Source organism: Mytilus trossulus, chromosome 3, assembly GCF_036588685.1.
Source record: "Mytilus trossulus isolate FHL-02 chromosome 3, PNRI_Mtr1.1.1.hap1, whole genome shotgun sequence".
Lineage (NCBI taxonomy): Eukaryota > Metazoa > Mollusca > Bivalvia > Mytilida > Mytilidae > Mytilus > Mytilus trossulus.
In genome coordinates this window covers 81,680,094-81,702,885 of record NC_086375.1, presented here as the reverse complement: position 1 = coordinate 81,702,885, position 22,792 = coordinate 81,680,094, and the positions used below count along the sequence as shown (strand labels likewise).

Sequence of the window (22,792 nt, the reverse complement as noted above, 5' to 3'; positions counted from 1 at the left end):
TGCAACTTGTATTAGATGTAAGAAATCGTTGGGTTTTTACCATACGATAGAAGGTAAAATATTTCGTCCCATTACACCCACCGATTTATCTTTTTATATAAGATTTAATAGCTCATAAAAGGTCATTTGCCAAAATTTAAGCAGGTTCTTGATTTTTGTCGAGCCCTCTGTGGTTAAAGTTTTTGAAATTTTAATAACTTTCTTAAACTGTACTGAATTACTACCAAACATGGACAGAGGCTTGTTTATGATCATTAGATAGTATGCAGAAGTAAATTTTGTACAAATAAATTTCCAATTTTCCGTATTTTACTTATAAATGGACTTTGTTTTTCTGACTGAAACATTATATTCACTCTGTGGTTAAAGTTTTTTTAAATTTTAATAACTTTCTTAAACTGTACTGGATTACTACCAAACATGGACAGAAGCTTATTTATGATTATAAGATAGTATGCAGAAGTAATTTTTGTTAAAATAAAATTCCATTTTTTCCGTATTTTACTTTTAAATGGACTTAGATTAATTTTCTGCCAGGAACAACACATTCACTCTGTGGTTAAATTTTCAAAAAAATAATAACTTTCTAATACTATTTTCAATTTGTACCAAGCTTAGACAGAAGCTTGTTTATGACCAAAAGGTAGTATCTAGAAGGAAATTTTGTTAATATTTTGTACCTGTGTATCTGTATTTTACTTATAAATGGACTTAGTTTTTCTTTCAGTAAACATTACATATACCATTTGCAGTTAAAGTTTTTAAAACATTTATTAGATTCATAAACTATCCTGGATTTTTACAAAACTTGGACAGAAGCTCCTTACAATCAAAAGATAGTATCAAGAGGAATGTTTTATTGATTTTTTTCCCTCATTTTTGTTGAGCCTGCGATTTTCAGCAAAAATAGGCCGCGACACTGGGTTCCGCGGAACCCATACGAATTTTTTTCTTATGATTTGAGACCCAAATAATACCAATGCAAATATAAGGGAAAAGTCTGAGTCAGCCTTTTCCCAATATATTTTTTAAATCAAATATCTCGAAAAAGAGCTACATGACCTATCAATATTTTTAGCTTATTTTGTTTCATAACTAATGCCTTTCCACTAAAAGTATCAATTTTAACTTCTTGATTTTTGTTCACCTAGTAAGCACATCCTTAAGGGGGAGGCCTTGCGTGGTAACCCTAAAATTTGTTTCTCCTTTAATTTTTCGTATATCTACATCATTGAAAAGGAAGGGGTCCATGCATCATCTGCAAAAATCTTAAGGAAATTCATCGTTTCATTTTATGTTTAGGGTATATTGAATATGACCAGTTTTGGGGTACTCTGAAAATTGGTCGAAAACACTAGAAGGTAGACATCATTGAGTATTTTTGCACATGTTGTCATTAGAAATACCCCTGACTGTTAAATTGCATAAAAGAAACATATTTTAAAGTAAATCTGAATCATCATGGTAATACAAATAGCCTGAACGCAAAAATAAGTCTTTAATAATTGATACGGTGAAAGTCTGGCCAGCTCAGATAGCACATTTTTATCTTCAAATTTGGCCCTAAAAAAAATGTCCTTTAATTGTGGCAAAAAAATGTTCAAAAATTTATTAGGTATTTATCTTTCAAATCACAAAATTTAATCAAATTTGACAGTTTGAAATTTTCAAATTTTTCATCTAGTTGGCTAACACGAACACAGTAGAATTTTGGGACACAATTCATTTTCCCCTTCACTAAACCACCTACAGACTGTCTTTGCATTTTTTTAATGTGTAATAGTCTAAGAAGTACTGTCCCAATAATAATTGTAATTAATTTTATAAGTAAAAACAGTAATATTCAGTATGGACGAGTATCCTTGGGACGAGTATTATTGGGACGAGTATCTTTGGGACGAGTTGACATAATTTTTTATCACAACTATTAATTGGTTTCTCTCCCCAGACTACAAAATGCCCCTGTCAACAATAGCAGACGCTCTCAGAATTCCTTGTTTTGACAGTCTGTCACTATCTAAGTACTTTATTTTTGTTAATATAGATTATCTATTAGCATAAACTAGTATCAATGACTTAGCACAAAAACCATATTACTTCATTATTAGATTCATATGTTCAAATCGAATATCCAAAAACTTCTAAGATTTTTTGTACACACATGATGGCATAATTTTTAAAACTAAATGGCTAATTATGGTTGCAAACTCCATGAGAAATTCTAATTAGGAGACATAAGACATAAGACATAGACATAAAGCTTTATTTAGAGTTGGTATAAGCAAGCAATTACAAACATAAGCTCTGAAGAGCTTTTAAAACCGACATAACAACAAATAAAACAAAACATACATATCGAGTCATGCACACAACATTAAACATATAAAGCAAGAGTTCAATCAGTATATAAACATGCAGCACAAAAGTTCTTTAAGCATCTTACAAGTTTAACACATACTGAAGGGACAAAACTTAAAGGGGGCCCAGTCGCCCATGGCTCCTAGATTTTTGAGCTGGGCCCCTAAACTTTCAGTTAAATTTCAGTTGAACATACAGACACTAATTATGAAATATCTGGTCTGGGCTCCTAACCTGAAATTCCCAAGTTTAGTCCCTGTACTGGTACATGCAATTATGAGATAAAAACACAAAAGCACAAATGAAATGGTTTAATTGCACATAAAAAGCATAAAAGCACATTAAGTTTCTAAAATTAGCACAAAAGCAGCAGAAGCACTATAGTAAAGATATTAGAATAAATTTGCCATGCAGAAAATAAAGCAACAAAACAAAAAATAATAAGCAGAGATTAACTGGTTTTGCAGGCAAAACATTGGCATGAGCTGCCAGACCAAGAATTTATCAAGTTCTTGAATTGATTTAAAGATGATTGCTTACGAAGCTCATCTGGCAGCTCATTCCAAAGCCTAGCACCTGCATACCTGAAAGATTGTAGGCCATATGCAGTTGTTCTTACATGTGGTAGATCTGCTGTATTCTGGTATCTGAAAGAGTAAGTGTTTTCCTGTAAGTGAATCAAATCATGGAGCTAAACAGGACAATCTTTATTTATAATTTTGAAAACTTCAAAAATAGGAGAAAGTGTGTGTGGGTGTGTGGAATGGAAATAAAAAATTAGGGAAAAAGCTTTTAAAAAGGGAATCATTCGCAACAGCATAGTTTATTGCACAAAACCAAACAAATAAATATAAATTCAAATCATATACTGTAAATTCAGAAATTATTGTGTGCATTCATTATTGCGATTTTGTCATTAATTGTCGAGCTTGCACTTTTGTTGCAGAAAGCTCGACATAGGGATAGTGTTCCGGCAGCAGTGGTATCAGCTCACTTCTCATAAGCATTATATTTAAGAAGGTGGAAGACCTGGATGCTTCATACTTTGTACATGGAAGCCTCATGTTACGAAATTTCTGTCACTCGCATGTCCAATGTCCTTGACCTCATTTTTATGGTTCAGTGACTACTTGAAAAAAAGTTAAGATTTTTTGTAATGTTAAATTCTCTCTTATTATAAGTAATAGGATAACTATATTTGGTATGTGCGTACCTTGCAAGGTCCTCGTGCCTATGATATCAGACAGTTTTTACTTAACCTCGATCTCATTTCATGGATCAGTGAACAAGGTCAAGTTTTGGTGGTCAAGTCCATATCTCAGATATTTTAAGCAATAGGTCAAGTATATTCACAGTAAATTGGAAGGACTGTAAGTTGAACATGTGCAACTTGCAGGTGTCATCTGACCTTGACCTCATTTTCATGGTTCAGTGGTTATAGTTAAGTTTTTGTGTTTTGGTCTGTTTTTCTTATACTGTATGCAATAGGAGATCTACTATATTTCGTTTATGGAATGATTGAAAGGTGTACAGTACACATAGAGAGAGAGCGCATGCGTAAAGTAGTAGCAGGATTTTTTCAAACTGTGACGAAGAAAGAAGAAAAATAGAGATATTATCAGGAATATACATTGCATTTGAACATTTTTCATACCAAAACACTTCAAAACATTGATACTCACCCTTGATACCAATTTAAAAGTGTACATTTAAATTAATTGTCATATTTATCTGAACTTGAACTATGAGCGAACTTTTCACCCGCCATCTTTGTTTACAAACAATTTTTTTATTTATCACGAAACCATAAAAAAGTAATTATGGTGCATTAAATTAATTAGCTGGTAAACCTTCCCCAATATATCGCTTTGTACAGAAACTAACAAAAGAAACAACTGTCAACTAGCAAATGTCAAACTCTAAACTGGTAAAATTCAACACCAAGGAACAGCCAACTACCCAAAAGAAATATACACCTGTAGTATTTTCAGACAGTAAAGGAAATTGGCTCAAAAACCACGTAAATAGATCACACTCAGTAGAAAAAGAAATTATCTGGTGGTGTGAGAGTGGCGCCAAAATAGCTGACAGACTTAAATGGCTACAAACAACCCTAAATATTAAAACTAGAGAATTAGGAGCTATATGGATATATGTCTGGCTAGGCACTTGCAACCTAACATCTTATAACAGTCTTCACGATGAACTGTTAAATCTACAGGCCCAGAGCTCAATTTTTGAATTTTTTTAGTTAGATTCTGTTGGCCTGTAGATATGATTGGTTTAATTAATAAATTTCTTAAGCAATAGGTCTTTGTTGTTTGAAAGAATTGTTAGCTGTACATTCCTGCCTGACATGGTTCATCTGACCCTGACCTCATTTAAATGGTTCATTGGTCAATGTTAAGTTTTCTTGGTTAATTAAGTTTATGTGACAGTTGTAATAAAGCTTTATATTTAAGACTATCAACATAATATCAATGATTAGTAAAGAAGGCGAGATATTTCAGCATGTGCACTCTTGTTTTAGACTTTTTCGCAATAATTTCTGAATTTACATTTACCAATTCTTAGTTCTTTGTCTACAGTTATTCTGTGTCAGAAACCTATCATGTGTCAAATATTTAATTACAATCCAAATTCAGACCTGTATCAATTGCTATCGTGTTTTTTTGCCCAAACTGTTGAGGGCTGGACCTCTGCGGTCGTATCCTGCTGTGCTCATCAAAGCAATTTATTTTTAACAATATCAGCTTTTCAACATTTAATGATTTATAAACCAATCTCTCTAGGTAAAAATGTGTAATATTAAAGCAAAACATTTGATACAAAATTATTTGACTGGTCTGAAAAGTGCAAATTTATAGTAAGTGACATTTATTGTTCAAAGTGATTGTTTTTAGTTTCAAATGTTTGAACATCTGGATTCATTTGTATAAAGTTTGTTCCAGAGTGTTCATGGTACAAGTACTGTATATACACCTTATCGCTATTTGTTCACATTACTATCCATCACACAGTTTCCCCTAAAATTTTGACATCATAATACAAATTATCTAACACCACAATGGAAAAGTGATTGATGTTTGATGTCAACAGTTCATGTGGGACAGATTCACTGGTCAGCCAGGAATAGCAATAAGGTGGATTGTACTGGCTGTTGAACACATTTGTTTTGGTACAAAATTGCTGAATTGCAAATACAGAAAAATAGTTGGTAACATTTCTAAAAGTAATAATTATGAGGTTCAGAGCCAATAGAAAGCTTACAGCTAACAGGACACCATATTTAAATTAAAGTACATGTGAAAATACATATAATTTGTATTCCCCTTTTTCTTAGGGTACTGCAAAGAAGAATTCCACAAGCCATCACACACATTTATGGAGAGATGACCGCACTTCATAAGAGACAGTTTTGGTGTAAAGTTGATCCAAAGGGGTTGGCAATGTAAAAAGTTAGATGCTGACATGAGCTGTTTGGTCGTTCACCTTAACCAATAGGCAAAGATACAATGTAAAACAAATCTGTGTGAACAACATGGAGCAGATGGAAAAGTACAATGCACAGACTGTACAGCTTATAATTTTATGAAGAACCTGAACATTGAAAATGTATGTACAAATGTATAGTAAATGACCCCAAAAACTAGTTTATAAAATAGATATATAAGAGTCATCAGAAAACCAACCAACAATCAAAGTACTTAAAGTATAGAATAGCCCTGAAATTATGGTACACAAGCAAGCAAGTATACACACTTATCCTTCCTGAGCACCTGGGATCACCCCCAGTTTATGGTGGGGTTCATGTTGCTAAGTCTTTCTAAGTTGGGTTTTGGGTACTGTTTGCCTTTTTGTTGTTTTCTGTTTTCTGTTTTTTGTTATGGCATTGTCAGCTTGTTTTAAATTCTGAGTTTGAATTTTTATGACACTTGTTTATTTATTTTTACATGGACACCTATAAGAAATACTATATGAAGAAATAATATGAATTTATATTGTACAGAAATATAAATATTTTGACACAAAAAATGCCATTTTATATGCAGTGTCAATGTTAAAAAAAAACAGTGACAAGGCTATTTGTTGTTCCAAAATATGTGTATTTCTAAGTATTATGTATAATGTATAGCAGGTTATTTTTCGCCGGGTGTAAATTTTTCGTGAATAGAAATAAATTGCCAAAATAAATTCTACCAATTTAAAAGTGAACATGCAATGGTATTGATAAAAGAATTGAATCCACCAAAATAATAACCACCAAAATATTTCGTTCACCTTATTCAATGAAAATCATGAAATTTTACACCCTATAAATACCCCACTATACAGTTTAATGATTATACAAATGACTTCATAATTGATAATTTGTTGTATTGTGGGATAACATGTACAGCAGGGTTTAATCTTTATATGCTTCAATAGGAAGAAGAGAACCCATGTCATTCTGGAACAAACATCCATGATTTATTGATCAATTGTTGGTGTTTCAACTTTCAATGTCACCTTCAGCACTCTGAGCTTTATGGTAGTAGCCATTTTTATTTGTTGGGGTAGCTAGAATGACTTAAAGGAGCAACCCACCCTCTTTCACAGGACACCAATCAAAATATAGAATCTTTGATGAGTTTTTAGTGCATAAGAAATTCAGACCCTTGCAAGTAAAAGAGATTGGTTACTGGAAGGGACTGAATAATTTTGGTTATGAATAAATAATGTTGAAAGTTTTGTTTCTTAGAAATATGTTTAGAGTCAAATATAGAATCTTAGTCAATCTTTGGAACTTGATGTGCCTTGGTCCATGAAAAAGACCCTTATTGTTTTTCATTACTTGGTTTAAGGTCACTGTCACATCAGCAATCAATTTAGGGCAAATGTTTGATATTCTATCATTTGACATACATTTACAGTATACTTCACCATGTTCAGGGTCTACATTATCAGATATGAAATCCTGATTCAAAAATCTGTTTCTTTTACTACAAACCATTAAAGAACACAACTCAGCTGATGCACCCTAGTTATTCTGTATTTTATTTACATGATCAGGTCAATATCTATCTAGTGTATTTGTGGTTAATTATTAAAAAAGAAGATGTGGTATGATTGCCAATGAGGCAACTATCCACAAAAGACCAAAATGACACAGACATTAACAACTATAGGTCACTGTATGGCTTTCAACAATGAGCAAAGCCCATTCTCATAGTCAGCTATAAAAGGCCCCGATAAGACAATGTAAAACAATTCAAACGAGAAAACTAATGGCCTTATTTATGTAAAAAAATGAACGAAAAACAAATATGTAACACATAAACAAACGACAACCACAGGATTACAGGCTCTCCTTTGAACATGCATAAAATATTTGCCACTGGACGTTAGACAAACAAGTTTCAATCAATTAATAAAATTGAGAATGGAAAATCAAATGGGGAAAGTGTCAAAGAGGTAACAACCAGACCAAAGAGCTTAATAACATATATGATTTGGTTTATAGAAACATTTTAAGGTTTAAAGTGAGGCCTCATTTTTAAATGTTATTCAAATTATTGTTATAATTATTGTACATGGAGTCCTTTTCTAATAGCTGGTTAGTAGCATTGTATATTGTGAAAAGATGTACCCATCAGTATGACAAGCCTTGACATGTAACACCTGACTAAGACTTCAAATACATAGTTTATTTATTTACAATCAATTATTACAACAAATGTCACTGAATGTCATTTTTTTTCTCAGAAGTTACTTGAATGTAATGGTGCAAATAGATGCAACAAAAACTTTTCATGATTGATGTCATTTTTCTACAGTTTTGTTGTAGAATTACTACAGACCAACTCCAAATTGGCAATGGGTATTCCTAGCCCAAATATTTTTCTGAATAGGGTTTCTATTTCAATATTTTGTGAATGCCTTATGCTCCCAAGACCAGATTTGTATCCAAAACTCCTTCCCTTTAACAATATTTCGTTTTAAAGTTTTTTCTTTATGTAAGAGGCCTTTGGACTGCCAGATCACTTTCACTTATTAAACGTGTATCATATAAAAAGGGGGGAATGAGATTAGGAAAAGTATATAAATCATCTATTTTTACTTTCTACATATGTATGCATAGAAATGTGAATTTAATTTTGTCTACTACATTTTGTGTAGTTTATAAATGAGAACATTTGACCTGCGTTAGATAAATTACATTTGATTGGCTTATTAGTAAATCCCTGTAATGTAATTTTGTGCAATTTTATAATCTGAAAATAAAATGTCAAATCTGCAAAATTGTAATAAAGAGGTTAAACGTATTAACCTATCTAACGACACCTACCGAGTTAACTACCTATAATACATTGTATATTTTCTTACGATTTATTTTTTGCCAGGGGCTGCCATCAATCTGTCAACAATGACGATCAGGTGAAAATGACTAAATAAAAATGTGTAGGTGAAAGTACATGGAGAAACTTTGGTGCAGGTCTAGTCATTATAATGTTACATTGTGTTATGTGACGGAACATGCATTTATATCTATCATTTTGAGGTTGTGGTAAAAAACAGGATTTTACAACTGAACAAAGAGGAATTACTATATCACTTTTAAGGTAAGTTGTGTTAGTGAAAATATCTATACCTGTATATTACTTTGATAGTCTGACAGTTAAAATTTCTAAATATGTTTTTCAATTACCAATGAAATGAATGGAAATACACATATCAATGTTTTGATTTTAAATGTACAACAACAAAAAATATGGAAAATAAACTTTTTTAAAAATAAGCAATAATATCCATCAAATGTTGTGACCAACAACAGTATTTATTGCAGTAAACTTGCTTGCAATGCAATGTCATTGCAATAAACAACATTGAAAATTTAATTTCAATTTCTATTTCTGATTAAGAAGTAGTATAGACATTATTATATGTCCAGAGTTCTGGATATCTTTTTTCCCTGGTTGTCCTTGAAGAAAATCTGCTGGTTCTTACTTTTATTTCTATTGCAAAATACCTAAACTGTTACAGTCCTTTGCAAAAATTTGGGTGGTCAATACCCTCTAACCACCACTGTTTCTAGAACTTTTCAAGCTGGTCATTTAACCTCTGCAAATACATTATAAAAAATGCCACAAAAAAAAAAAAAATACAGGACACAGCATTCAGTGTGAACTTTTTTTCTACTTCATATTTTCTTATGCACTGAACCAGATCATTGTATTAAACTTATTATGAATGTCAAACAGTGAAATGACTACACATTTAACAAAATTTACCTATATAAATCTATAGCTGGTAAAAGTGATTTTTAAAACTAGTCATGTGCAACCTATATAACTTGTGGTTTATGGAGAAAACCATAAATTTGTCTCTACATTAAACAGGTAAGAATTATATATCCTGGATCTGTTAAAGTCACAAATGTATTGTATTAATGAATAAAATCAAATGTTCACACAGTTCAGATAAGTTTAAACTACGATAAAAAAAGAATGAATCAGAGGAGGATTTAGGGGGGCAGGCCAGGCCCCCCCCTTTGTTGTGAAAAAATTTGGTTGCTTATATAGGGAATTACTGAAGCGTGGCTGGAGCTGGCCCCCTCATAGGCAGTCAGTGGGCTCCCACTTATGAAAATTTTTGGATCCACCACTGTGAATTAATTTTTTCTCTTAGTATTTAAAAGACCAAAATTGCTACTGTCAATATTTCTAGAGTTATTTCCCTTTGTTATTGTAAAAACATGTTCAGATATTTTCCCACCTCTTGACGTTGGTTCAGATTGACTTTTGTACAAGGCCTTTAATGGTCAACAGAACATATGGCTAATCAATAAGATAAGATATGCTAATTTTAAGATTCTTTTTATAAAATTCAAATGGAAGTGTTATAAAAGTGAAACTAATGAATATATGTATACCTTATTACTCTTTAACTATAAATTATGAAAAATTGAGGTATGAGTAAAAAAATATTGGATATGTATCATAAATCAGTTAATGTCAGTAAATCAATCACTACTGTTTAAATTAACAATCCTTAATTGAACCCAAGTAAAATTTTATATCATGTCTAAAAGAATTCAAACCGTTTAATAATCAGACTTAGATATTGATAGTGTTTCAAATAAGAGATAATTATATGTTGTGATTTTTCTTGTCTTATCATTGATGAGGGTTTAATTTAAGTGTAAATAATTATCTTTTATATGCAAGTTGTTCTTTGTTTTGATGGCCCTTAATAATATATTATTGTGGTAAATGACATATATTTGCGTTTTACTTTAAAGACTGTAGGATTGGTAGTGATAAATTGTGTCAAGTGGATTAAGTCTACTTCAGAGTCCAATGGATAAAAAAGAACCAGCTGACAACTACAGTGGATATCTTGGACATGATCCACTAAATGTTGCAGTTTCCACGGCAGATGTTAAATTTACTGACTACCTACATCCTTTAGCAAGAGATTCACAGGAAGTGGATAAGAAAACAGCACCAGTTCCACAACATCCACACAAAGAAATTAGATATCCACAGATAAATAGTGTTCAGAAGAAACCAGTGAATATGAGGGAGTTAAGATTTGATTCTGGTTAGTACATATATATAAACACTTTTAAGCAACTAAAAATTTGGACACCGAAAATAAAATCCAAAAGGAAAATTTATTAGGAATTTAGGATTATAGATCTCAAACTGTTGGTTTTTTTTTAACTTAGTGGACAGGGTAAAAATATTATGAGAAGATTTGTATATATTCATTGAAATTTGATCATTTTGATGCCCCTGTTTCTATAAAAGGGTACAATATGTTTAATAGTGTCCATTCATTTCTTCTTTAGTCCATTCTCATCCCTTCTTTAGTTGATTCTCATCCCTTCTTTAGTCCATTCATTTGATGTTTTAGGTAAAACTTTTGGTTTAAGCTAGTGTAACATTTAAGTTGAATTTTATATATTATTTTTATTTCACTTTATGTTCACCTGAATGCCTTTTGGTTTCTTTGTTTCATTTGGTTGCTATCACATCAACTTTTGCTCCAATTTTGATTTTAGATATATAAAGGTTAAATTGAAACACAAATGCATATTGTTCTTATGAAAATATACTTGCATTCACCTTTATATGACATAATTTTTTTATGAAGATAAAACACCTTCATGACATTGATTTCAAGCAGAGTAATCAATTAGTATGTATAGATTTCATTCATGAGAATGTAACTTGAAAATTTAATGATTAAACTTTATAAAACTATATAGTACAATGCTGTTGACTTTAAGGCTATAGTCTGAAGGAATTTCTTATCACATTCATATTTAGAAATGGAAGAATAGCTCCAGAGTTATTTAACTATTATAATTATGATGTTATTCTTTTTGATTTTTTTTCTTCTGGTCCAGAATTTTGATATAACTTCCTATTCAGTGATTATTTCCATAATTTCATACATATAGACCCAATAATGACTTTACCTAGGCTTTGTTCTCTTGAAATATTAATTGATTATGAGTTAGAGATTTAGCTAGCTAGTTTTAATTCACCCTTTTCTACATAATAAAATGTCAGGAATATGACAGTTGTATTTCATTCATTTGATGTTTCTGGGCTTTTGAATTTGCCATTTGATGAGGGACTTGCCAGATTTGAATTTTCTTTCGAATTTCAGCCACACTTAAAAATATTTTTGTTTGCCCAAATCCTACCCAAAGGTAAAGACAGTGGGTTGGTAAGTAGGCATTTTCTTTCTTTTTTTTTTTTTCGGCAAAGAGAAATTGATGTGTCAGATGTTATTTTACTCTTCATGCATTTGATTAAAAAAAAACTGTTCACATCAGAACATCAAAGATTTTGAGTAGGCAGCTATTTTCTTATTAGGTAGGACTAGGGCTAACAAAGCTATTCTTTTTTATGGCCTCAGATTTAAATTTTCATTTTACCTTCTTTTGGTCGTATGAATAAGAGAACTAATATAGCCATTGACTTTGGTGTCTTGTAACCAAACCCTTTGCTAAAACTTTGTTAATAGAAAATTCTGTAAGTCATATAAGCTGTTGGATGCTCTATGGTTGGGTTGTTGTCTCTTTGACACATTCCCCCTTTCCATTCTCATATTTATATAAGTTTAGATGAAGGTTATTAGCTGATAAATTTATTTAATGGATTTCAAAAGATTATATTTAAAAAATTATGAGCTTATTAATATAACAATACAAATTAGGAAATGATTTATGCCTGGACGGTTAAAAAATAATTTGAAAATAAAGAAGATTGAAAACAAACTACAACTCTTGTTTTTTATTATTTGATTAAAGAATATTTTATAAAGAATTTTTTTTCAAAAGTCGTATTGTAATTTCTATTTTAAACCACAGCCAGAAAGTTCATTTAGTGCAATTAGTTTAGTATTATTGCCAGTAAGTGGTTGTTTAGTCTATAAAGGAATATGTTTGCTTTGTATAAAATACATGCTGATGATATAATAGTACAAGTAACTTTTTGATGAGTAAGATGCAAATGATATAAAGTAACTAGAAAAGTTATGCTCCTATTTTGAATATAATAAATCTGCAAACATTGATAACAACTGCATTTTGACTACCTTATATAGCAAGGTTTACCCAGAATAACCTTGAACCTCACTTGTCACACTGGTTGTGTGATATTTTTTTAGGCTTATATATGATGTGGAGAAATATCATTGTAATTCTATATTTATATTATTGATATTTTCTAAAACATTTGAGGATGGGTAGAATTCATTGGGAATATCATTTATCTATTTGAAAAAATATTCAGAGTTGAAACATTTAATCTATAACCTGTAGTTTGTTTACCCTATATCAAGTATTATTAAAAAAAGCTGTGAATATATTTGTATAATCTAGTGGTAACCTTTGGTGAACAGTAGGCTATACAATACTGGAGAAAGTCTAATTCACTGGCTGTGGTCAGTAATTAGGGTAGACAGGGAACGGCCTTCATTTTAAATAATGATTTTGCATGGACAGATTTTTGCCCCCGTTGTTACATTAAATGAAGTTATCATTGTAGTTTGTTGCACGTTATTGAGAATTCACGGCAGATTAATCAGCAATACAATTGTCAGAAAACACTGAAATTTTCCGCCAAAAGTTATTTGGTTTTAAACAGAAGACACATAATAGACATTTTAGATTGTAAAGTGAATTATTTGGTCAATCACATTTAAATCAGTGATAGTTTATCAGTTCTTTGATAATCAATATCTGAATAAGTAAAAAGCCTTCATCATGTGATTTTGTGGACCAATACAATTTCATATGGATGAACCCGTTATTTACTTGGAATTACTACCAGATGACGATTATTATGATATGGAAAACCATGTGCAAGTCCCGCTTTTAAATAATCAAGGTATGTTAGGTCATCTATCTTAAAATCCTCAAATCTATTTCATTTATTTAAGTAGTATTAAAGAATTCTTTTAAAAATCAATAAAACATGATTTTGTAAAAGATATAACACGTCAGGAAAGAAAGGTATTTTTCTTTTACCTATAAGTCGTTTACTTTTTAAACTACATGTTCTACTTATTTACATTGTTGTATCTACAGTACTAAGTAGGTAAGGGTATAAGTTACCTATCTATGTACTTAAGGTAAACTGACTGATCTGTTGATAAATAATACAATACAGTATCTGTCTGTTTTGATTATTGTTGTTTTTCTATCACAAATGAAAATAAATATCTTTAGAGTAAGACATTTGATTTTGCTATTTATGTTATAAATTGTTTGAAGTTATAAATAATAAATCTCTATTTATAATGTTATGGAGTGATATATGCCTTGTTAGCAATGCTTTTATAAAAAAATGATAAGAAGGATAGAGAAATATTGCAAATTTTGACTGCTACTAGAAAAATTAAAGGATTTTAGATAGAGACAAGGATTTTACCAGTATCTCTGCAGGTCCCAGATAACTTGGTAATTTCTACAAAAACCTTGAAACTCCCAACTTAAAGAATTCATTATGTACTTCAATTAGACAAAAATCAAACAGTACAGAAAAACAAGGAGGCATATACATGTATTACTCTTTTATTTCCTCTTATACTCATGGAAAATAACAATATTTGTGTTGCTATGGGTAATTGTGGTCACATTAAAATCAAGAAAAATATTATACATTTTTCGTTAATTATGAAAATGCAAAGTTTGATGTGTATATATCTCCTACATATGTTGTACTTGAGTTGTATTGGTGTAAATTGCTCAACTTCAACGAAGAACATTGCCCTTTTATAGCAATAATCTTTAGGTCATGTAATTTTAGAGCATTCCTAAATTTATCATGTTCAATGTATCTGATGAGGTAATTTCAATACCAAATATAAATCATTGGCCAAAGAAAATATATCCCAATGCCCTGTAACTGGTTTTAAATATTCAGTGTTTCACAGTATTGAAATGATGGTGATTATGAACAGGTCTGACAAGGGTTACCTATAACTGCTTACATCCATGTCATTGGAACTCTCAGACTGGTATTCATACCACACAAACTTATTTTTACACGACAAGAAACCTACAAATTGCATGCCTTTACATCCTATTGTATTTCAAATATATACTTGTCATGATCATGCATGAAATATTTGCCACTGGATGTTAAACAACCAACAATCAATCAGTCTTTCAAATAACGACTTGGAACCTTATGTTACCCTTTACAAGGTAGTCTAGAAAGTTTATAGGGTTATGAGTAACATCTTTAATTTTTAAAAGTTTTTCAATATGATAGTCATAATTTTGAGGACAAAGAAATTACATTTTTTTGCTTTGATTTGGTTTATTTAAAATTTTCTGTTAATATGTTTATAAGGTCATGAAATGAGTGTCTCTTAAATGGACCAGGACTTATGACTAATTGTCTGATTGTACTACTTGACATGTTATATGTTTAATTAGTTTGAAGTAGCAGATATTAAGTATTGTTTGGGTGTAAAGTTTTATTTGGGTTTTTATTTACGCATCATCATTGTCTATTTCTGAAAAGTTTATTTTGATAAAATAAAAACAAAATTAACCTTTCTTATGCCATAACTAACCAAAAAAGAAAATTGTGTATGAAAATTGTGTATTTTCTTAAGTAATTTGTATAGAAACTCAAATAAGATGGATTTTTCTAATAACATTTTTATTTTCCTGGCATGATGACTGATATTGGCAGCAAAAGAAAACAGCAGTGATTGATTTCCTGGTAAAATGGTCTTGGGTATCATCCAGTAGGTCCTTAAGAGAAGACAAACAAATAAGTGCATTAGGAAATACAAATTATTGGAAAATCACTATCAAAAACGATGATGACAGCTCCCTTTTACATTTTATAAATTGTTGATTGTACGTATCTAGGTTATGAAGTTTTATTAAAAGAGGGAAGGAGGGATTCTCCAGTTTTTGGACATTTTATCACAAATGCTTTCAGGATGTACTTAGGTGAGGTTTTGGAATTTGTGTCAAATGTTCAGACTCCTTGGTGTTTTTCCATACAATACAATGTAAAATATTTTGCCCCATAACACCCATTTATTTTTTCATATAAGACTTAATAGCTTATAAATAAATTTTGTGTATTTACTGTCTCCTGATTGGTTAAAATTTTTAGTTTTATTTTCAATGTTGTCAATTTTTATGGCGACACGCCCACTCTGACGTTGTGTATTCATACGCCAACATGTGTGTACGATGTACTTGTTAAGATAAATAATATTAAAAGTTCTGTGAGCCTTATTTTTGATAGAAATTTATTTATAATGAATGGCAATTATTTATTTTGATTTTATTGAACCATAAAACTAATTTTTGACTCTTCACATTTTACATAATCCGCTTCGCGGATTATTCAATGTGAAGAGTCAAAAATTAGTTTTATGGTTCAATAAATTCAAAATAAATAATAGCCATTCATTAAATGAAAGGTCATTTACCAAAATTTTAGAAGATTCTCAATTTTCTTTCTCTTGTTTTGAGATCTAATAAAACCAATGCAAATATAAGGTAAAAGTCAGAGTCAGCCTTTTCCCGCCATATTTTAAATCTCAAATATCTCGAAAAGGAGGTCCATGACCTATCAATATTTTTCACTTATTTTTATCCTTAGTTGATGCTCTATCAGCTTATAGTATCAATTCTAACTTCTTGATTTATTAATTTTCACCTAACCTCACCTAAGTACATCCTTAAGCAGTTTCATGAAACTTTGGTGACTGGTTTATGTTTACTAAAGTAAGCTTTCCTCATTTCTTTTTCATAAATTTCTTGTATGACATTGAGGAGTAATGGAAACCTTCACGGTGAAAAAGTGATGGATGTATCATGAGCTCATGGTGCAGCTATTTATTGTCATATAAAATGGAGAATGTTATAGGGCTTTTTCAATATATGGCACTAGTATCAGCACAAGACACAAATTGCCAGTCCAAAGGGAAAAACAGGAAAGGGTGGGGTGGGGTGGGGGGGTATCAACCTTACGTCTATATTCTAAAGCATTGATTTTCAAAATAAGTTTTTTGCGGGAATATATTGGTTGAGGGTATGCAATGATTTGTACTGTACTGTCTTCAACATACCCCTTGAATCTGCTGATCCAGATAGAAAAAGGGTAGTTCAGTACTTAATACACTAGTTAACCTTTGCTTCTGGTAAAGTGCTTGTAACAGTTCAGACTTCTTGTCAGTGGTTGTCTGATTTTATTCATTAAGTAAGTTGATGTTGATGTCTTTGGTAGTTTTACAGCTGCTCATTACCTAGGTTGATTCAGATCTTGACATATGGGTATAGACACTTGTTTATTATTGAAGAATTAAAGTTGCCCTCTAGATGTATTTCTGGCTTTGTTGTTTTGTAGGGTTGCTGTATAAATAACATTTACCTTGTTCACTTTTAATTCATATGATGCAATTAAAAAGAGAATAGGTATACTTCAATGAGACAGAAACTCTGGGGACAGAAACCCATATTATGTAACACTTTTTGTGAAAGAAATTAAAGTAGACTAAGTTTCATCCCTAGGTTGATAAGAGAAGAGCCCACTTAAGTGATTTCTCTTCTATTATAAATGATTGTCAATCTTTGTTAGTGGCTTGTCTAAGGAAGGAAGCATTGTACACCATGTTAATATGTTAGAGACGTCCACATTCCAAGTTCTGTGTAAAGTACTTACATATTGTGTTTACCACACAACAATTCATGGGTTTATTCTAAAGGAGATTTGATATAATTCTCTCAGATAAACTTTGTATGTAAAATGTTCATAGAAGCACTTAATTTAATCCATGTCAGAAGTTTTCTTAATTTACATATTAAATTATCCATATTAGGTTTTATTATAGTCCTTATCAAGAAAAGCACTTTTGACACTCATCATTTAATCTAAACAATTTGAAAAAATAGAATTTCTTTTCTAAGGGATGACATCAAAAGATCGATGTAGGATAACAACTTGAAACTTGAATAGTTTGGGGGTGGGTGGGGTTAAGATTCTGCAAGTTTTGTATATATAAAATCGATTTTTACATATATCCCTATTGGTCAATCAATTTTTCCCAAATTAAGTTTAGAGGGGAGGTGGGGGGTCAGTGAAAAACTATGTGAATAAAGTTTTTTATCATACATTGAACTTTTGATGTTGTCCCTAAGTAAATATTTATATATGTTCATATATTTTTTTGTGTAAATATTATGACATTGATAGAAAAATATTACATTGAGGGGGGGGGGGGGGTGTTGATTGGAGGAGGGAAATAGGGTTGTTCCACAATCATGTGTCTTTTTATTTTCAAAGATAGTTTTTAAAGTAATTCAGTTGTTTTCCATGCCTTTTTTCCCAAATAAATTCATATACACAATAAAGTTGTGAAATGTGAAATAGAAATGACAACCAATTTCAAAATGTAGATCAGGGCTAAATGTTGGATAAAGTGGGTTTTCCTTTGAGAATTTTTTAACATATTTATTCCTGCAGAATATAATCATGACGATAGGAGATCTTTAAAGATTTCCCAATCCTTGATTGCATGATTTTATAATTCAATAACAATTCCCTTCCCTAACACTACAGATAATATTGAACACTTCTAGAAACCATAAATAAGATGTTTATGCCAGTAAAACAAGAATATGATAATGGCAATTTACATATATAGTCACTAAGTCCAATTTTTTAACATGTATCAGAAAAATAACTTCTTCAACAAATATTAACTGGAATTTTTTTAAACCTTAAACCATGTCTTTGTATTTAAGCTTAGATTTTATGTAAATTGAAATTATGTTAATCTGTCAAAACATAGACATTTATTTTTAATAGATTAGACAGTCTTATTTAAATTAAGGTAAGGTTACACTAGTCTTTCTCAGGTATTGACATTTGGGTAGGGAGTCTCAGGAACTCCAAAAGAACCTACTGGTCAGGTGTGGTCTACTCTCAGTATTAGTCTTTTAACCATGATTTGTATTATCTCATTTGATTTATGAGATTTACACTTTTGTTTTATTACTGTTGCCTCTTATTAAATCAGTTAGATTCTTTTGTAGTGCAAAGAAAATCAATCTAACAGTATTAGAGTAGATATTATTCTTCATTCCTCTCCCTTTATAGGAACTGGAACATAATATACTTTGGACTTTATCTTAATATTATTGGAACACCTCCTAGCAACTCACATACGTTTTCAATATGTATGATTAAATCATTTTTTAAAGAACAGATTTATACATTTTATTATGCATGTAATGGTTTATTAGAAATGTTTATTTTTGTTGTTTCCTATTATTCAAATATTTTTTTATATCACTATAGTGAAATTATTTTCTTTCTTTTGATTTTAAAATAGAATTTAATTCCATATTTTACTCAATTGGTCTCCTTTCTTTTATTCTTGGTCCATTTGTTTTCCTCTTTTCTAAGACCAACTAGAAGTAAGAAATGTGAAGTGATGTAATAATCATTTTGTTTTTTCCTTCTTTGATTTTAAGGGGCCAGTTAATCCTTTCTACCATGGATGATTTACAATAGTGTTATACAAAAGATGGATAAATGATGTACATAATGATAATAGAAAGAGTTCAATTGATACAAACTGGTACACTTTGATGGTCCTCGGAAGTACATGTGGTTTATTATAATATAAACTGTTTCTTTACTATAGGATATCCAACTGTGTGGGACTTGTGTATCCAATTTAAATTTCCTTGCTAAGGAGCTATTTTCTTATTTCCTTTACAATTATATTTTAAAGAAAATTGTTAAAAAACGTTTTTTTTAACCTGAAGCAAATAAAACTTAATTGCTAGAAAAATTATAGATAATCATTCAAGGATAGAGAAGATAAGGGTCAGAGGTCACTAATGCTATTCAAAACAAGTTGATTGATATATGTAATGTTTGGTATACAATCTTCAGTGTACAAATTATTTGTATTCAGTAAACAAGACACTTGCACACACATGGTTTATATTTAGTGTACCCCTGCAAAATAATTTGATTTCGAGTGATATTGACATTTGCTGGTTGATAGTACATTCTGCATAGTTTGCATAGAAATATTTGTGTGGGATATTTTATTGAGGCTATAGATGTTCATCAAGTGTATTGTTGTAGTGTTGTAGCAATATAGATTATTAGGTGTGAAATCTTCAATTCAATCATGCCGGAATATTACAATGACTTTAGATATAAAAAGCAAAACGATATACCATATGAGAAATGTGGTAAGTAAGATCAACTTTTATATTCATAGATTTGTAGAAGACAGTTATTAAATGGCAACATTAAGGTAACCTATAGTATTATATAATGTCACATTGAGAAAATCATTTGAACAATCACAGAATTTGATATACCTTATATTGAAACCTTCTCTTAGATTAAAAAAGGTCTAGTCATTGTGTACATTTAAAACGTTTAGAAGTAAACATAGATTTTTAACATGCTGTAGTTATGGATAAAATATTCTATGGTAATGATACAGCAATCTAGCAAAAAAGTGAAGAAAAATCTACATCATTTGCAGAAATGTGCCCAGGAAAAAAAGAAAAATGTATTGTTTAAGTAGTCAAATATTTCATTTTATGTAAAAAAAGACAGCATTGGCGGATCCAGGGGGAGGGGGGGTCCAGGGGTTGGAAACCCACTTTTTTTTGGCCGATCAATGCATTTGAATGGGGACATATATAGTTCTTTGTCCTGGGTTTGGAACCCCCCCCCCCCCCCCCTTTTAAAATGGCTGGATCTGCCCATGGACAGGAATCCAAACCAAAACCACCGAACACTTAAAACTGATTCTTAGGAAACTTTGTCTTAAAATCAACAAAACAACGAAATAAGTCAACTGCACTCTCAAAAACTCTGATAATAATTATTATTTAAGGATTTATTTCTTACCAGTCGACCATAATTCACTGATTACTGAAAATAAATCTACACTGGATAAAAATAAAAGATATACTTTTTTCCAATAACAGTTTTAGCAATTGAATGGTAAATATCTTTTCAAGAATTAACAATTGTAATTAGTTTTACAGATATTGAAACACATGAAACCTGTTGGTTCATTTATATCGCACTAAATCTTTTGAAATGTAAATAAAAGTTGTATAATTAAATTTACATCAGAAACCAGCCTGTTTCCTGTGATAACAATTTATCTTAATGCAGATTTCTGTACTTTACATTTTTTCTTTCATTTAAATTTCATCTTTGCGCTGAAGAATGACAAGAAAGTACCTTTATTTGTTCTATGTATCTGGCTTTACATATATAGTTTTCAGTTGATAATTTAAAATAAAATGAGATATAGGGTTAATGTCAATGAGCTTTCGTCAGTTTCTTTATGCCCTACCCTGAGGCCCTACCTAGGGGCATTATGGTTTTTGTTTTGTGTGTCTGTTCATTTGTTTGTTCATTGGTTCTTTAGTCCTTCCTTTTTTCCATATGTCTGTCTGTCCCGCTTGAGGTTTAATTAAAAGTTTTTGTTGAAAGTTTATCATGTATGTTCATGTTTTATTCATTTTATTATGGATAATGGTTAAAAGAGACTGACCACTGCATTTTTCTTATATATAAATAAAAAAGAAGATGTGGCATGATTGCCAATGAGACTACTATCCACAAAAGACCAAAATAACACAGACATTAACAACTATAGGTCACTATATATATATATATATATATATCTACCAGGGGCGGATCCAGGATTTCAGTTTAGGGGGAGCGCAAATTTTGATTCGCTGCGAAAAAAAATTTGAGGTTATTTTTTTGTTGAAATATTCTTCTAAAAGGGCGCAATGTAGGTATTTCGAACTATTGTGAGGTACAGTCAGCAAGAAATTATAGTTTCAAGTAGAAACCACCTAAATCCAACCGGACAACAATCTTCAATCACTAGTATCATGGACGGACAGATGTAAAACAATATGTTCCTGTTCCGCGTAAAACCTCTCAGTAATGATGGCAAGGTCCCCTACAAACTTGAAAAAACTTCAACAATCTCCTGACACCAATAACTTACCCACTACATGTAAGAAATTAATTCTGCATCTATGATAGAGTTTATTAAGCTGCAGCCCAAAACAGAAACTGAAGATCATGCGAACATTTTATTTTGTGTCTGTGTTCCTATGCAAACTTATATCATGAATATACACTCAAGACACCAGCACTTCTAAAGGAATCTATATATCAATATTAGGCCATAAATATCTGTCAACCAATCCTTGAAAGACATTGGTGCTGGTAGTTGTGATAAACAGAAAAACAGAAACATCACAAAAATAAAAAGCCCTTATTTCAGATCGTCAATGAGTCTTAGCCATTCAACATGGTTTCAGTCACGTGAAATGAAACCGGTTTTCTTAAGAATTACTTTAACACTACATAACACCATCCTCACAAACTTGGTTAGGACCATGGAAATGTAAAGAGTTGACAGATAGACGGGCGGATCGACGGAGGCAAAGTGAGACAAGACAGATAACATCAGTTCACATGACTAATATAAGATACTAGAATTAGATTTTGCAAACGAAAATTTCCACTTTTCGCCTTGATTTTCAATAGTCCTTTCATAATATATTTTTACCTTTTGGATTTTCGGAGGTCGTGCAAGATTTTATATATACTGTGTTCGCCACAAACAACTATAATCATTCAGAATGAGATGCCGCGTGATTTACGAAGTTATTTTTATTTTGTGGGGATATCGGCCATGCATGTAATACGGTATACATAATTCGGCACTTCGATTATCAAAGAAATTGATTATAAAAACGGCAAATATAATGTAACAATTTTTTTTGTACTTTAACTGCTAAAACATTTTCTTTGAAGTATATAATATTTATAGAACTTGAATAAATCGTAGGTCAGTTGATTAGTAAACACGTTGATTCTGTTACTAA

The 22,792-nt window shown here is 30.9% G+C and overlaps 2 protein-coding genes across 5 annotated transcripts in view; one reads left to right on the top strand and one right to left on the bottom strand.

The window, feature by feature from the left end:
• Positions 1 to 22,792, bottom strand: part of LOC134712608 (maleylacetoacetate isomerase-like) — a 270,737-nt gene that overhangs the window by 174,395 nt on the left and 73,550 nt on the right. The gene's annotated exons all lie outside the window — the stretch shown is intronic.
• LOC134712603 (uncharacterized) overlaps positions 1,951 to 22,792 on the top strand; it is a 29,486-nt gene continuing 8,644 nt past the window's right edge. The window contains exons 1-4 of one of the 4 annotated variants that reach the window (XM_063574320.1): positions 1,951 to 2,021; positions 5,702 to 5,973; positions 8,742 to 8,960; positions 10,640 to 10,941. In XM_063574320.1, coding sequence (XP_063430390.1) covers positions 10,698 to 10,941 — 244 coding nt within the window. In that variant the 5' untranslated portion in view covers positions 1,951 to 2,021; positions 5,702 to 5,973; positions 8,742 to 8,960; positions 10,640 to 10,697. Of the gene's footprint in view, positions 2,022 to 5,701; positions 5,974 to 8,741; positions 8,961 to 9,719; positions 9,738 to 10,639; positions 10,942 to 13,625; positions 13,746 to 19,687; positions 20,105 to 22,792 lie in introns of those variants that run through there. The other 3 variants (XM_063574321.1, XM_063574322.1, XM_063574323.1) reach the window with 3 other exon arrangements.